The 17,226-nt window shown below is 28.7% G+C and overlaps 3 protein-coding genes across 8 annotated transcripts; 1 reads left to right on the forward strand and 2 right to left on the reverse strand.

The window, feature by feature from the left end:
• The first annotated feature begins 87 nt into the window (after positions 1–87).
• LOC123291099 (RNA polymerase II-associated protein 1) lies at positions 88–9,442 on the forward strand. Its single transcript, XM_044871553.1, has 15 exons — positions 88–287; positions 346–527; positions 585–692; positions 1,075–1,499; positions 1,619–1,756; positions 2,110–2,675; positions 4,059–4,161; positions 4,236–4,373; positions 4,433–4,640; positions 5,241–5,374; positions 5,672–5,849; positions 6,636–7,102; positions 8,337–8,629; positions 9,006–9,193; positions 9,252–9,442. The coding sequence occupies exons 1-15, from the start codon at positions 152–154 to the stop codon at positions 9,420–9,422; spliced, it is 3,435 nt and encodes a 1,144-aa protein (XP_044727488.1). The 5' UTR covers positions 88–151; the 3' UTR covers positions 9,423–9,442.
• LOC123291098 lies at positions 5,120–12,432 on the reverse strand. Of its 6 annotated transcripts, none has more exons than XR_006534924.1 (6): positions 11,982–12,432; positions 10,880–10,991; positions 10,333–10,707; positions 6,302–6,549; positions 5,800–5,920; positions 5,120–5,189 (listed from the first exon to the last, which is right to left on the reverse strand). XR_006534924.1 is itself a non-coding variant. In XM_044871552.1 (3 exons), the coding sequence occupies exons 1-3, from the start codon at positions 12,371–12,373 to the stop codon at positions 10,432–10,434; spliced, it is 780 nt and encodes a 259-aa protein (XP_044727487.1). In that variant the 5' UTR covers positions 12,374–12,432; the 3' UTR covers positions 10,213–10,431. The 6 variants fall into 6 exon arrangements, 1 of the variants encoding a protein (XP_044727487.1); XR_006534921.1 differs by having other exon boundaries at positions 10,315–10,707; XR_006534922.1 differs by lacking the exons at positions 5,120–5,189; positions 5,800–5,920 and having other exon boundaries at positions 6,290–6,549; positions 10,315–10,707.
• A 2,036-nt stretch (positions 12,433–14,468) lies between these two features.
• Positions 14,469–17,167, reverse strand: LOC123305449 (protein anon-73B1). Its single transcript, XM_044887163.1, has 2 exons — positions 16,809–17,167; positions 14,469–15,228 (listed from the first exon to the last, which is right to left on the reverse strand). The coding sequence occupies exons 1-2, from the start codon at positions 16,962–16,964 to the stop codon at positions 15,124–15,126; spliced, it is 261 nt and encodes an 86-aa protein (XP_044743098.1). The 5' UTR covers positions 16,965–17,167; the 3' UTR covers positions 14,469–15,123.
• Between the last annotated feature and the right edge of the window lie 59 nt (positions 17,168–17,226).

Here is a 17,226-nt window from a genome sequence, read left to right on the forward strand (position 1 = left end):
ACGCGTTATAAGGTTTATGTAGAATAAGCTTTAACTAAAAAATGCCAATGTGACTCAGCCTTCATATGTTTGAAAACATTACAAATGTCAAACTAAAGCACATGACAAATAATCGAAAACTTTACTACATGTTAATTTAAACAGTTTCACAATGTATAATCGTCCAAGGCAATTAAAAAATGAGGAAACCGAAGAAGAATTATTGAAACAACAAGAAGAATTCTACAAAAAACTTGCCCAAAAAGTAGTAAACCCAGCTGCGAAATTAATAAAAACTGATGACTACCGTAAGTTTATCTTTTTGGTACTTTAATTAGTGTTTTGAAACGTTTCAAATTTATTTAGGTAAAAAATATGAACCACAAAATGAAACGTCACAGATGGAAGCAATTCCTAATACCAATATTGTCCCAGAATATGTTATGGGAAATATTATTGAAAGAATTGAGATATCACAACAAAGTCAGATGACAAGTATACCGAAAAATCGACCGCAAGGTTTTCCACAAGCATTTCGTCGGGATAAGGTATAAAATTCAGATTTCTTTATTGTGAGATATAATCATTTAATTTTTTTCTTATAGTCAAATACTGCCGATAAGCGTGGAAGTATATTTTCTCAAGAAATGGCACGTAGAAAATTAGCAAAAGTATCTCCCATAGATGACAATAATCAAGTTAATCAAGAAGAGGTAGGTGAAAATTTTCATTTTATTTATAAAGAGTAAGATCAATACGGCGAAAGCTAATATGCAAAGAAATGAAAAAAAACCGTACTTATAGAATTAACCAAGTTTAAAAAACTATACCGATTTCATATTACCGCTTGATTTATTTTTCCATAAAAAATCAGATTGATTTCTGAAAACTTGATTTGTTGACTAGTTTTAAGGGCAGCATATATATGACATTTATTGAAAACTTGTAGTTTTGGATTGTGATGGAATCTTTCGGGAAATACAATATTTCCCAATTATGTGCCATGATTTCTATCGTTTTTTTCCAAAGTTTTTCTGTCGTTTTCTTTAAGTTTTCTGGGTTATTAACTTCTAAAAATTTGAATATTTAATTTAGAAAATAAAAATTGAAGAATCCAATGATAGTTACATCATCAGTGGCCCAGAAAGTAAAGAAATACATAAAGAAAATCTAAAATTACTAAGTGAATTATCACCTACAGAAATTTTAGAAGAAAAACAGAATTTAATGATGACTTTGGATCCAAAATTAATAGAATTCATTACCTCAAAACGGAAACATAAAACAACTCAAGAGCCAACAACAAGTACAGTAATGGAAATTGATGAAAATTTTAAACAAGAGGAGACTGTGACAAATACAGGAACCGATGATATACCCCCCGTAATCAATGAAATTTTATCTGATTCAAATGCAGATAAATGGTTGCATTTTGATAAGTTAGAATCAGAAAAATATGCTTGGATGAAAAATATTGAGATGCCTGTTTCCACTAAAGCTGGAGATCAGTATGAGGCACGGTACGTTAAAATCTTTAGCTATAAAAAATAAATTTTTTTTATTCAATTTAATGCATCTATTTAAAAGTTCCATTTTAAATTGTAATTTTAATTTGTGTGCTTAAAAAATTGTATTTTAGATTTGATTTTGAAGGATGGTTACAACCCTTTTCGATAAAGGATGTCCCATTAAATGATAAAACACGAATTTTATACCATCATGGAAATGAAGAATATCGACCTGGATATAGCCTTGAAGAATTGATACATTTATGCCGGTAAATTTTATATATTATGCAGAAACTTATAATATTATCGTCTCAAATGTAGAGAATTAAAGAGTTATTTTTTGGATCATATAATTAAGATAAAAAAAAAACTAATACTTTTACAAATTTTTAGACTACTCCAAAAATTATTATTCGCGTTTCCTAAATAAAAATATTAATTTAACAATTTTTTTTTTTTTTTTTTCAATGCATACATTTAACGAACAATTTAATTTTGGTATTTTATTATTGATTCAATTTTAAAAACATTTTCAAAACGATTCAAGAAATATATTTTTAAATTTTCTCTACATGTTTCATTTACATTCGATGCTTGTGATTTTGATCTGTGTTCCTTATAGATCAACAGTATCCCAACAACGAATTCTAGCATTAAATACAATTGGAAATATATTAGCACTTTACACAATGGGAGTATATGATGGTATTTTTGAATTACCCACTGAACAAATCTTTTTCACGTTACGCGTTGCAATCGATGAAAATACTATCCCCGTATTAGCGGCTGGTGTATGTGCATTACGAAAAATTTTTTATTACGAACTTGATGAAATATGTATTGATAATTTTATGTTATATAATTGTGATTTAACTCAACCAATTTTGGAATATAAAATCGAAAAAAATGAAAGTAATCCTGAAAATACAGAGAATAATAATGAGGAATTAAATGACCAACAATTATCAGAATCAAATTTGATAAAGTGTTTACTACGAACAGATATTCTAGTTCGTATTAAATATATGTTAGAAACATTAAGTGTTCCACCGGATGTGATACATAATATTTGTTCACTGTTAATTCGAATTGTTCGAGATGAAGAGGAAGTTTTTCAACAAGTTAATAATTTTTTTGAGAAAAATGGTTTATTTGAATTTTTTGTGAATTCAGTGTTGTCCGCATCAGGTAAAAATCTTTTCATTTTCTTAATATAAGTACAATGCAATGAGAAATGATCTTTATGCCAACAATTCAGTTTGTTAAGGGGCTAGTTGCCCAGCAAGCTCATACTACTCACATGATTCGATTCCATATTCATGCTCTTTATTTGATGAACTATTCCAAGGACATAAAGTAACTACTCATAGCAGCCAATTTAGTTCTTTCTTATTTATGATCAAGAAGTCTTAGCATGACAGTTCTTCAATAACCTACGTCAAGCGTGCTTTAGTAAAAAGTCTGTTTACTAAACTAAAAAACAGCCTTCATCTCAGGATGATACCGAAAAATTTTAAAATACAAAAATTAGGTCCCTTTAAAAAATTGAATGAGTAGTCGGTAAGCAAAATCAACTAGATTTTTTAGTCTTTAAAATATCTAAGTTAAGTAAGACTCAATCAACATCGAAGGAAAATTTATTTATCTCCGTTTTGGAAAAAAGTATATTTAAGTGTAATTTTTTCATCAAAAAGTTTTCAAAAAGTAGTCATTCAATCACAAAATAGGGTATTATCGTTAGTCAAAAATAAATCATGAAATTTGAAAAAAGTTAAAATTTATGTAAAAATATACTTAAATATTCTGATTTCGAATCATAAAAGCACATTTTTCTTTTAAACCACCAGTCAGTTCAGTGTAGACAGGTGGGTATAATGTATACATAGATAATAAGTATTTATATTTATTATAATCAGATGTCTATGAATATATCTGTCAAACTTATTTGTGTTATTTCATATATACCCATATTACGTTATTAAATTGGATGCCCACGTTTTTGACAATTTAAAAAAGGTTCAAAATTTAATTTAAGTTTTTGGCAAGAAAGCGTGTGTATTTTTCCGAAATAATTTTTTGGTGGCTTTTTATTAGCAAAATCAATATTTTGAAGTACTTTTTCAAAAATAGTGGAATACCCTATTAACCAGATTTACGTGTTATTTTATTAAGTTAATCAAAGGCGCAGTATCGCCAGTATCTTTGCACCGGCGAGTTGTACGAGGTTACATAAGCATCAATTTTAATTAACACGTTTTCAACATCAGTTTTAGCAATACTTTGCGTAAATATTGTATAACCGAAGTGATGTATGTTTATATACACTCATGTTTCTCAACCATTACTCATTAGGTAATTTTCCTGGCTTATTGGAATTGAATAAAAATCGCTCACACGTCATTATTGTCCCTCGTCACACTATACATTCATTAAAAATGAAGTGAATAAACCGTTGATCGTGACGGTTTTTCAAATATTTTTAGGGTGACGTATACAGGTTTTTGAAAAACATTACTGTAATTTACTAAAAGCGACCGTTTATTTTAGTAAATGTAATTATTATATTTATAGCATCATTAACACCTTTGGATTTGAAAGCTAAGTCATCAACTTTAAAATTACTTAGACTAGTTATGATAAGAAGGGAAGAATTTGCTTTACAGAGCATTCAGAAGTAAGTCAAATACTAATAATCAGTAGTTTTTACCGTAATACCCATTTAAATAATAATTTATACTTTTTATTTAGATATAAAATTATGCCCATATTGTTACAAGTTTTAACAAACGACGCTCCTACAGGTGATTTTGTATATCTACAAATGGAATCGTTTTTATATTGTGCTGCACTACTGAAGTGGAATGTCTTATCTAAGGAATATTTTAGGTGCGTATATCAAGGCAAAATTTTCGAAAATTTGACTATAGCAAAAATTTTTTTTTTAGTGAATTACATTCTGTGATTACAAAACATTTAATTTATCATTTAAATCATACAAATATTCCACAATATAAATCACAAACATTTCGACATTATTGCTCAATTTTATGTGTAATTTCAAATTTTACAACGCCACAAGCAATCCAATTGAATTTATTACAAGATTGTCTATGTAAATGGTTAACACAACTTTCTACTTTAAATAATTTCCAAGTAAGTAATTTGAACAATATGAACTATGAAAAAAACTGTATATCATGCTAAGGATCGAACCATGGACTTCCCAATACCTGATGAATGAAATCAAACCTTCAACGTGGTTCTGTGGATGTGTCTGATATACATACCATTAAATTATATTCACGATTAAACGTATAATTACTGAGACATGACATCTTTGTATAAAATTTTATCTCGAGCGCCACTCATCTAGTCACATTCACATTGTTTTGTATCTTTATGTTTGTTCAGTTCCTTCGACTTCAGATCCCTAAATATTTGTCGATTGGTGAATCTAGCAATAGTTTTCCATTTGTAAAATAACACTGGCCCACAAATCCATTGCGCATTATACATAATAAAAAATGTAATCTAGCAATAGTTTTCCATTTATATTGCGCATTATACAGAATAAAAAAATGTATTATTTTGGTTTTCCTCTTTAATCAAAAACTTTTATTCTACACCTTTTTGCACGGTTGCACTTTAGAAGGGTAATATTTCTATTATTTATTTAGGTATAATATATTTAATCTCTAAAGCCTAGAAAATAATGCTTAAATAAATTATAATCTTCTGTATTTTAATTTTTAGTGTGGAAATTTATTAATAATATCAAGTACCATGAGATGCTTTTTAAATATAAAATTAAAACCTTCTGTATCTGTCGAAACTGCTTTAAAAAAAATTTTAACTACAAATATTTCTGAGCTGACACAAGATATAAGGTTTGTAACTTATTAGTAATCACGATTCTATAATATAATTTAATAATGAATCTCTCTCAAATCTTATGAAAAATAATTCTGACAAATTGTATAAGATAAAAAATACGTTCAGATATAGGGATTCGATGGACATAGCTTCAGAGCGTATTTTTTGAACAGTTTTAAGTCAAAACATCGAGTCACAGGACACCCTGCATAAAGAAGTTTACATTTCTTATTTTTTTATAAAAGTACTTTCATAAGATTTGACGTAAAATTTTATTTAAAAAAAAAATACTATAATTTTTAATTTTACAGAAAATCATCTAATTTCTTATGCTCGTTTAAACCACATGAAACATTATCGGCTTTGGATAGTGTTCAAGCTTCTATTTGGAATACTTCCGAACATATTATACCAATTTTACAAACTTCAAGTTGCTTACCATTTTTGACTTCTTTTGCATCATTTATTTTAGAGTTTTGTGAATCCAGCGTAAGTTAATTTATAAATATTAATCAATTTTTAGTGTTACGATGTTACGGTAAGGTCAAATGTTTATGTGTCTGAAAATAAAATTTTGTTAAAAAACCATATAGGCAGGCTTCCATTAAAAAAAAATAAACATATGGTCATAATAATTTAAACAAGGGATGGCTTGATAAACTAACTTCCTGTCATTTCTGCATTCGGTTAAATCTGTAAATTAAGACCCAGTTATTGAGTCATTCATTTTTCTTTTGGCCGATTCGTGTTAATAGGGCTTTTCATTTTAAAATCACGACTCACATTTGTTTCGTACTAAATGATTTATAACCAATGTGATAAAATGCATAACAAATATCTTCTATCTTAGTCCTACTTATCAGTACGAAAAAATAAACTCTGCACTTGCGCATGTGACATGATGAAAAGGTCTATGAAAAGGGACGAAAGTTTTGAATTACCTCGCACAGTCCAAAATTGTTGTCTATCAACATAATTTGGTTGTATGTAGTTTAGTTACTCATAATTCAAATGACTAACCATACATATGATACGGATAGTAACCATTTCATACAAAGAAAAATATTTCCCGCTTCCAATCACCCAGTGATATCAAAATTTACGAAAGAGAAAAAATTTAATATTCATTGATATCTTCGATTGCCGATTAATAGAAAATCTTTAATCTTCAAATTCACACACTTGTTCCCTGGAATAATTCAAAAGCATAAAAAATCTTGGCTTTATACATTAAAGTTCATTGAACTTCAGTAAATGTTGTTTTTTTAATTTTAGATAATTTTGGAATTTCTCCAACATAAAAATATTCAATCTTATTTAAAATCAATTTATTCCTCAAAACAGTTAAATCAAATCGATAATTGGTTTACTCGAATCGAAGCTGAGTTAGTTATAAAATGTTTGATGTTAAGTTTGAAAATTAAACAAAAACTGAATGAAAATGAACGCTATTTTTATTATATTTTATGTTTAAAAACAATTCATATACATCGAAATGAACATAAACAAACTTTGGGCATCATTTTTGAAAATATAATATTCAGTCGTGATTATATACCGAACGAAAATTTAATGAGGTGTTTAGAAATCAATACAACTTCAAGTTTTACTCAATGTTTCGAGCAAGTGCAAAATATTAAAGAATATTTTATGAAATTACTTGGATTTGAAAGTTCTACACAGGATGGAATATGGAGTATGATTTTAAAAAATAAACAGTCAGGATTTTTACCAACTGATTGGTGAGTTATAGTGAAATTATAAATTTTTATATATACAATTAGCAATAATCGAAAAAAATATCTATAAAGCAAGTAAGAATAATGACGTTGCAATATGTAGACTCTATATACTTATAGAATAACAATTGATGCAATGTGGGTCTCAATGAAATTATATAGTACATTTCCACATATTTGTGTGATGTAACATAACATAATTATATCTCCAACATTTTTCCAAAAAATATTGGATTATTCCAAATAATAAGCACTCCGCACATTTGCTCTATAAATTTTTAGGGGAAATTCATGAGAATTGTCAAGTGTTTATTTCTAGGAATTTTTCACGAAGAATTAAAAAATGTATACGAAGCAGCTGTTGCGTTGTTGCTTGTGGTAATTTTTTTTTACTAGTTCATCATTTCATTTTCAATTTTTAAAAGGATTCATAATGTTGTCAGAGCTATCACTCTATCGATATCCTGATCCCTATACAGAATGTTCGATTTACATCTAGGCATATAAATATCACGAGTATGACAGAATACATGCGTTAAGCAATGCATCTAAGTGAGAGTTATTACATGTGTTAAAGCTTCGATATGTGTTGAGATAGTTCTAAGATGCTTGGAAAGTGGGAGTTTCTTAGTTGAATAGATGAACTACAACAGATAAGCAACGATACAAGTCACTTTTGGAATTTCATATAACACCTATAATACCTCTTACTTATATGCATTGCTTAACGCATGTACCTACTCTATATTCGTGATATTTATATGTCTAGATGTAAATCGAACATTCTGTATATTATAAATGTGAAGTAAGGATGTTTGATTGTTTGTTTGTTACGCTTTCTCGCAAAAAACTACCGAATGGATTTAAATGAAACTGTATAATATATATCTCATACATCAGAATAACATATCTCATACATAATCTCATACATCAATATATCTCATACATCAGAATAACAAATGAATTATAATTTATAAATATAATGCCGTCACGACATTTATTATGGTATCACGTTTTGTCTTTGTCATTCCTATATATTTAACATAAGAATGGCAAAAGAAAAAACCAGCACAGACGCCTAAACTATTATCCAAATGTATTAATTACCCTATCGATACTATAATGTCACCAGGTATACTATTATGCAACAGTGCGAAATTCGCCAAATTGTTACGATTTATCTTGTATTTATTTATTTTATTATATTATCTTTCTCATCTATTTTTTCTATTATTAGGTTTTATTTACCAATTATTCATGAATATTCCAAACAAAATGAGAATAGTACGGAAGAATTAAAAATATCAATTGTAAGATGTTTACAAACTGTATGTCTGTTTGAGACACTTATACCAGAAATATCCAAATTTTTGAATGTAACTGATCGATATTGTCGTTTGGCATGTGTATTTTTGTGCAGTTCGGACATATTTTTGGAAGTTGATGTACAAAATCTTTTGGAAACTTGTTTTAAAAATATTTTTAAAGTTGAATGCTTAAAGGATTTAAATTTTTATAAAAAAATTCAAGGTAAATTTTCCCTCCAATGTCACATCAATATCAATAAAAATTTTCTACACCAATGTTTGAAAATATTTGCGTAGCAATACAATAAGTCACTTCATCGTTTTCCTTACAGTGCAAATCAGAGGTGGATTATCGATAATGGAAACTACGCATATGCCAAGGGGTGCGCGCGTGTAAGTTATTAAACAAACAAGCTAGTTATTCTCAAAGAAGCTAGCTAGAGCACTCTCGATATTTAATCCGCCTCTGGTGCAAATATTCGTTAAACATACGGTACAAATATTCAGTAATGCGAATATATGTAATAATATACGATCTTATTAGATTTAAAAATCCAAACTTAAATAATAGTTTACTGCTAAAACTTACTCAATTTTAGGTTTAAATAATTTTGAAGATTTTTATGCATCGTTATTGGAACAATATCAAGGAGTTAGTTATGGTAATATACTCTTCGGTAATGTGATATTATTACCATTAATACAAAATAATGGTACTAAATGGCGAAAAATGGTTTGGTCCGAATATGCTGGTGTTATACAGATTTTAAATCTTCAAATGGAACAAGTATAACATTATTCAATTAATCAACTGAGCTAAAAGATAATTTATGGTTCTTTTTTAGGTAATGATTCCAATTGACGAATTTTTATATCCAATAGAAACAGATGTATCATTACTGAAATGTTACAAGCGTTCCTTGAGTTTTGACCACGTGAAACGTAGTCCATTTTTAAGGCATGTTATTGAACATCATTTACAAGAATATGTTAAAAGTTTAAAATCGAATAAATAAACTAAAATATTTAAAAGTTAGTTTATTCTTAGTTATTACTACTGCAAGCACTATGAGACTATTAATACAGACGCAAAGAGCTTTTCCAATGGTCAACATTGTTATGCTGGATCTACTCAAAATAATGTTGGTCATTATTTTAATTAATAACGGATCTCCTTTTTTTGCATTTTGACCTCTTGACAACGAATTTTTTTAAGTGGAATTTCATTTTAGAAATTTCGTGAAATATTGAAGAATCTTTTTTTGAAAAATAAAATATGTTTTTCGACTACAAAAAAGTAACTAATAAAAATTATAAACAGACAACTTAAAATATTTTTCAATTTCGTAGCCAAATTTTAAGAAAATACACCCAAAGTAGAATAAACTGAAGGGAAAAGGAATAGTACAGCCATTATTCAACTTTATTATTTATTGAGTCCCAAAAACAACAAAGTCATTTTATTGATTTTTTCTGAAGGAGCGGAGATGATATCCATGGTTTAATTATTATAAATTATCGAGTGGCGAACACTACGGTCAGTGTGAAATTCCGTAGCCAAATCGCATCAAAGCCAGTGCGTCCCTTGGTCATTTCTTTTGCGATTCTGGCACTTTAGCAAAACTTCATAAACTGGAATGAAACCTTTTATAGTTCACAATATCGGTACCTAACATAACAGAAAGTATAAAATACTTACATAATGTGAACCGATATTAATTCAAACTCAAGATTCAAGAATATTTAAATAATAAACACAAATTATATTTATAATTGTCGGTCCGACGAGAAAAGTTATATGAGTATGTGCAAGAACATACTTATACTACTTTTTACACCATTTTATTTTCTTTTTTCAAACAAATATCAATTATTTGACGCAAAATTTCGCTTAAAAAATTCACTTACTGTATTTTGAATACTAACGTGATACATAACTATGCAAGTTACTTTTTTTTATTCCACTATAAGTCGATTTTTAACTTTATCTACCAATCCATGAACAAAGTTATTAATTAGAATCATTTAAGCATTCCGCCTTCCTGCAGGTGGGGTATTAAAACAATGAGCCTTACATGGTTGACCATACAAACATATACTTTCTGGTGTTTTATGCACACAATTTTCTCTATTACATGGCTCCGGTCTTTTGCGTCTATTAGGTAGACATTTAACGGCCTTATTTACTTGAGTGAGCTGTCTTTGGTTTACTAGCTGTCGTTGTGGTTTTTCTACTTGATTTGAACTCAAAACTTGATTGTATGAGTTTTGAATGCAGCATGTAACACTATTATTATTTGTCTGAAAAAAGGTGTAATCTTAATAAATCAGAATTGTTGGTTAGATCTTTAAAACCTTAATGAGTCTTCTAGAGACCTTTCAATGTTATGTTTCTAATAGGTATCTTATCTATTTTCGTTATTAGCACTGCCACAGTTTAACGATAAATGATTAACACAAGAAAATTATCTACCTGACAAGGAGGACCTTGAATTAAAATAGGCGGTGATGATGGCGATGATGTTTTAAAACAAATATACTCAGTATTGTTACAGCATCCTATAGGAACGCTGCTTCTCGAAACACTGTAAAAAATAATATACAATACAGATCTAGACTCTCCGATTGCAGTTATATTAAATCCGCATTCATTATGCCAACGGAAATAAGTTAATAACGTTAGTCACAACAGGTCAACCCTTGTAGCTCAGTTGGTTAAGGCGTAACCAATTCCGTTCGCGGTATTCCTAGGGTAGCGGATTCGATTCCCGTCGTCACAATAAAAAAAAATTAGTTAAATTAATAGTTGTGATGGGCTGGTGTAGTGCATGGTATATGCATGAAGGAGGTGCACTCAGCCTCTGAAAATATTTGAGGAGCTAATTAATGAAATTATTAGCGGAAAGGTGGTAAAACACATATATGGTATCGCAATGGGCTCTATAGCCTAAGTGTGTCCTTCGTGGATAGCCAATATAACCTAGCCTAGTCAAAACAGTCTCGAATTCAACTGGATTTTTGTGATATATGACTTTTTCTAAATGAATTTTATTTATTTAATTCTTCATATCCCTTAAATAATATTCATGGCTTTATAGTTATATAAGGGCCCCCACACTTGGATGCAAACTAGTTTGTAACTAGTTGAAAACCAATTTCTTTACTATAAATTTCATAATCAAGACGAAATTAACGCATATAACCACGGAAACCGACTGGTTGTAAACTAGTTTCCAACCAAAAGTTGAATTCTTATAGAAGTTAAAAATGAACTGAAGGTGAATTAACATAAAAAGCGACGCGATTGGTAATAGAATTGTCCATTGGTCTCTAAAAATTTATGATTGTTGAACCATCAGGAACAGTTCGCCCGACGGTTAAACTTAGTGCAATATCTAAAAAATTGCTCAATTTTAATGAGGAAAATACCGAAAACCTTAAATAACACAGTGTTTAAATTTGTAAACCTGTCAGGCAAAATATGTTACATAAGTTTCGTTCGAATGAATGACAACCCTCTCCGGAATATCGGAATACAAAAGACTAAAGCTACCAATTAAACAGTATAATATAACCTTTTTGGATCATTTGTTTGATTATATTTGTTTAAATCAAATTTGAATGGAACACTCTTCAAATCAATCCTTGGTGTTGGATTATAGTGAGTTGAATATGGCTTTTGCTTATTTAGTTGTTGCTGCCTTAGATTATCTTGCTGTGGTTGGTTAGCATTAAATGGATGTTGTTGCCTCGGATAAACTGTCGGTGGCTGCTTTGGTGCTCTTACATTAGATGTGTATGTTGGTTTTGTGTGGCCAATCTCCGTAGCAATATAATTTTTTAGACGTTCACAATCTTCTGGTGATCCTGTATAATTTTTGAATTGATCTAATATTGGTTTGGTTGGACAGTAATTGCAATCTTTTTCCTTATAATCGAAAAATAATTTATTATTTTGTGTATTCATTATTATTATCTATTAATTTTTTATTTTAAACCAAAAATTTGGGTACATTTTCCTAAACATTAAATTGCTAATAAGATGGTAAAAATTATTCAAGTTTATGTGGTAACCATGGATATTAAAATATTATCACAATTTTGAGAACTAGAAAAAACAAGTTTGTTTGAAAAATGGTAAACGACGTAAATTATATATAAACAATTGACAAATTTTCTGAGTTAAATGTTGAAATACCATGTATAGACAATATTGATTACTCTGTCACATTACACATACATACATGTCACACATATAAAACTATACATACTATACAATTTGCGCTCATGGGTAAACAGTGATGTTTATAAAAAAATGTTTCCAACAAGTTCATTTATTTTTTTTATAAGGAACATTTTTTACATTTAAACTTTTATTCTATCTCTAACAGTTTACAAGATGGGTCAAACGGGCCCAAGACCAAGTTGACCTACGTTGCTCATTTACGAACTCGATCTCAATTTATACCTCCTAAGTACGCTATAAAAAAATCGTGAATGACAGACGGACAGGCGACAGACAGACAGACAACCGGAAATGGACTAATTAGGTGATTTTATGAATGATTTTATGAAGTATACCTTGGTATATTTCATATACATGGTATAAAAATTCGAAAATCCTCAAATTAAAACAAACGGAGGTAAATGGTAGAAATTTTTAGAATTTAAGAAGACTGGGCAAATACCGCTCACGCAGCTACTTTAGAAGAGGTGAAGTAAGTTTTTATTCAATAGAACGGGAGGTCGAATGATAACTCAAATAAGCATATAAAGAATTTTTTAAAAAGCTTATTTTCGCATACTTAACAATGATTTAAAAGTAGCACACACACCAGAGGAGGTTAAAAGTAAATAAACAATGAGAAAATGGCGAGCCATGGAGTCCTTGTCTTTTATACGACACACACTAATAGCCACACGCGTTATTTTCGTAAAACCGACTACTTTTAAAACAAGTTCACAAAAAAAGTCGTAGCGATTTTTTTCAAAATTCGTTGTATACGTTTTAAAAACTCGAATTTAAGATAAAACTCGACCCTCCGTTCTATTTCAAAAATAAAAAATAAAGTGTACTTTGATCTAAACCGATTTAAGCTCTTTATCTTGAACCGTTTATAAATTGAGACTTTCTGAACTTTCTCCCATTACTGTATTTATAATTTTCATCAATTATAAATTTTTTCTGTGGTAATGATTCACTTGAATAAATAAGATATATGTTTAAATACTAATTAAAGACATATCTTTATATACTGAAGGTGAAAGTCAGTAAGATGTTACAATCATAAGTAAAAAAATTTAATTTTAATTTAGACTTTAAATTAGTGAGATTTAAAAAAAAATTCATTTTGGCTCATTTGAAATAGTTTTTAAGACGTATACAATGGATTTTGAAAAAAAATCGTTACAACTTTTTTGTGGAAGTTTATTCGTTGGATGCAGAACATAGCTGCCTTTAAAACACCTTAAAAAATAATATAACTTTGGTCGCTCTGTGAAAAACAGCAAAGTTCTAGCATAAAATATGTAATGTTTATTGCTAATAAAAAACACAGCAAACTTTTATGTCGCTAAATATACCGATATTTTTATTGTTACACGAATGAATTTAGCTACTGGCGATTATTTCGATACTTAATGTAAGTCCGTTGTACGTTTTCTGATGGTTTTTTTTTATATACAATTTTATTTCGAGTCTAGTGGTATATTAGTAATTATGTCTCTACTCGAAGTCAGCAAAAATAAATCCTCATATTATTATGCTTTTTTAAAATAAAAATATGAACTTCCTAAATTTGCTGCCTTCTATTGCACCACCTAAAACTATCCACATTATGTTAGTTATAAAAACTAACACTATCCACAAAACAGTAAAATTTTGATTACTTCAGAACATTAGATGATTCTATTTTTTTTTTCTAATTTAAAGTTATGCACTGTGTTATTATTAAAACTTAAAGATCTTTCTTAAATTTCAATCACTGTAGAAATTAAATTTTAAAAAAAATTGAATAATTCTATTCCATAATATTTTTTTATTTCATCAATTATAAGCACTATTTATTTTTATAAACGGAACAATATTCTTAATATATTTTTAATACTTATTGTAATCTTTCGCCGAGACATTATCAAAGCAAAGAGGGTAAGATCTTTATATGTACACTTGTACTATCAGGCTTTGAAGTAATTAATTCTCGCCGTCATGTGTACAATACGCATATCCTACAAATTCTTTCTTTCAGAATATATTTTATTTGACTCCGGCAATAAGGTCAAGGACTAATAAGGTGGCACGTATCACTTGCAGTTTTATATCATTTTCTTGTAAACAACTAGGAATTTTATCTAAAAAATAATTACTATGAGTTTTTGTAAAGACATTCATAAATTTCAAACTAAACCGACACTGGGGTGAACGGAGGAACAACGTTTATAAAATTTCAAACTGGTAACAAAAGTTTACAATCTTTTTTCTTTCAATATTATGATTCGATTTCCTTAATTTTCACTTAAAAGAAGTTACACAAAGAGAGACGAGGCGCACCATGGATTCCTAGACGGAGAAAATTGTCAATAAAATCTAACGATTATTTTCAGTATAATCTAGCGAAGTCTTGGCGAGAGTATACATAATTACAATACTGATACAAATCACAAATAATAAAATAATTAATAATCAGTGTTAAAAATTTATTTACAAAGTTCAACACTTTAGCGTCGTTTCTTTTTATCTTGTTTCCGTGACCTATGATACGGTTTTCTTGGCGTATTTTGTGGACTACTGTGTTCGGAACTTTCGTCATCACTGTCACAACTCTGTAATATAAAAAAATAAAAAATAAAATAAATAAATTATTATTTATAAAATTGCCTCTAGTGCTAGTAAAATTGTATTAAATACCAAAAATTCAAATATTACATGAGTTCGTAAAAAGATAGTTAAAAGATTGTTAAATTGCAAATTTACCTCCTATTAGATGCTTTAATGCTTGTATGTAATAAATAAGTATTATAAGTTTAGTAAAATTTTGAAACAGAAATTTCTATCGTGTTATGAGTATTTTTATAGAGGAAAAAGTTTTTTAGAAGTACCTGGTCTACTACGTTGATTATAGCTTGTACAATACTCAATCTTTAAAGTTAACTCATAGGAAAAAGGTCCTAGAACTTAAATACTTAAAGTTAAAAATTTACAAAGTTACAGCTTCTTTGGCTGATTATTTCTCTCTAATTAATTAAAGTTAAGAAATAACTTTTTGTTAAAGAACTTCAAGAAGTCTGAGCAAATTTCAGATTATTTCTGGAAAATCACCGGTAGCTAGACAATAACATCGGAACAAGTATTAAAAGTTCACTTTTTCGGTTTTGGAAATATCGAAAAATTTTTGAAATAATAACCATACAAATTTTTACCCGAAGACTGACCCCGGAATATTATTATTGCCGAAGTCGTAATATTATTATTATCGTATTATTTCCGGATGAGTTTAAGGGTGCCGAATGTAGTATGAAATTGGAATCAATAGACCCACTATTCGAACCTACTCATAAATTTACAACCTTGTTTTAATATTTGTGTTCCAAATTGAGCACTTACGGGGAAAAAATCGTGTTTTTTCATAAGGAATATTTTTCATTTAATCTTTACTTCTATCTCTTACGGTTTAAAAGGTAGGTTTTTCAAACTCATGGCCCAATTAGCCTATGAGTCTTAATTTGCCGCTTTACGAGCTAACCAAAAATTTCAACATGATTCTCTTATCGTTTTTGATTTATCGTGTACACATACGGGAGAACAAGCAAAAGTGGACTTATTATTATGCCGGTTTTCCACTAAACGGACAAACAAAAACAAAACACAAACAATAACTTAACTTTTAGCAAACTTTTTGAAGACTTATGTCTTGCGACAGTTGGATAATAATAATCAAATATGGGTTTTTTAAATTTTTTATTTGAGTTTGTTTCCGTTTTATTTTTCAGGTTCTAGAAAACATAAACTCTACTGTAATCTCAACATAATAATAATAACTGTCCGTTTGTTGGAAAACCGCCTTTAGGTGTTTTTATGAACATCTATAACAAAATTCTAATTGCTCTATCAAGTATTTCTAAGCGTTTCAAACTTTATACTAAATGTAATATACTCCTGATTCATTACATAAATGTAGGGTACAATAAGTAACAAAATTGTTTTGAAAATACTTAAAATTTTAGTATATGTAAATCAACTTTATTCTAAAAACTTATTTCATTCCTTAAATCCCATATTAAATTGAATGATCTTACTATTTAACACTTGCAAAAGTAAATATTGAAATTATCGCAGCTTCAACTAATAAGTCATTAACTTGGGGGCTAGTAGGTAATACATTTTCGTAAAACTTTACTATTACCTTATTTCCAGCCAAGGTGAATAAATCACTCACAGAATCTGGTAAAACAATGCACGCAAATAAACAAACTAATTGAAAAATTGCACCTAAATATAAGCCATATCGTACTAATAATGCCATCATATCCTCGCTTGCAATATTCACCGCCACATTCATTTTGATAAAGTTTTTTATTATCAATTCAATGCTTGAAATCGAAATCAATTATAACAACTTTACTTCAGCTTAATGCCCCGTTATTTTTATAATACTAATTTCAAAAAATCAATATCCCAGTTATTCCAATTTTAATAGCAGATTCAGCTTTAATGCCATAAAGGGTATTTATTTAAAGAAAAAAAGTTGTATTTCTTTTATTAAAAAAATCATACAGCTAATATTTATTTATCAATAAAAAAATAACAACAAAAATATTTTT

Source organism: Chrysoperla carnea, chromosome 1 (assembly GCF_905475395.1).
Source record: "Chrysoperla carnea chromosome 1, inChrCarn1.1, whole genome shotgun sequence".
NCBI classification, from domain to species: Eukaryota; Metazoa; Arthropoda; class Insecta; order Neuroptera; family Chrysopidae; genus Chrysoperla; species Chrysoperla carnea.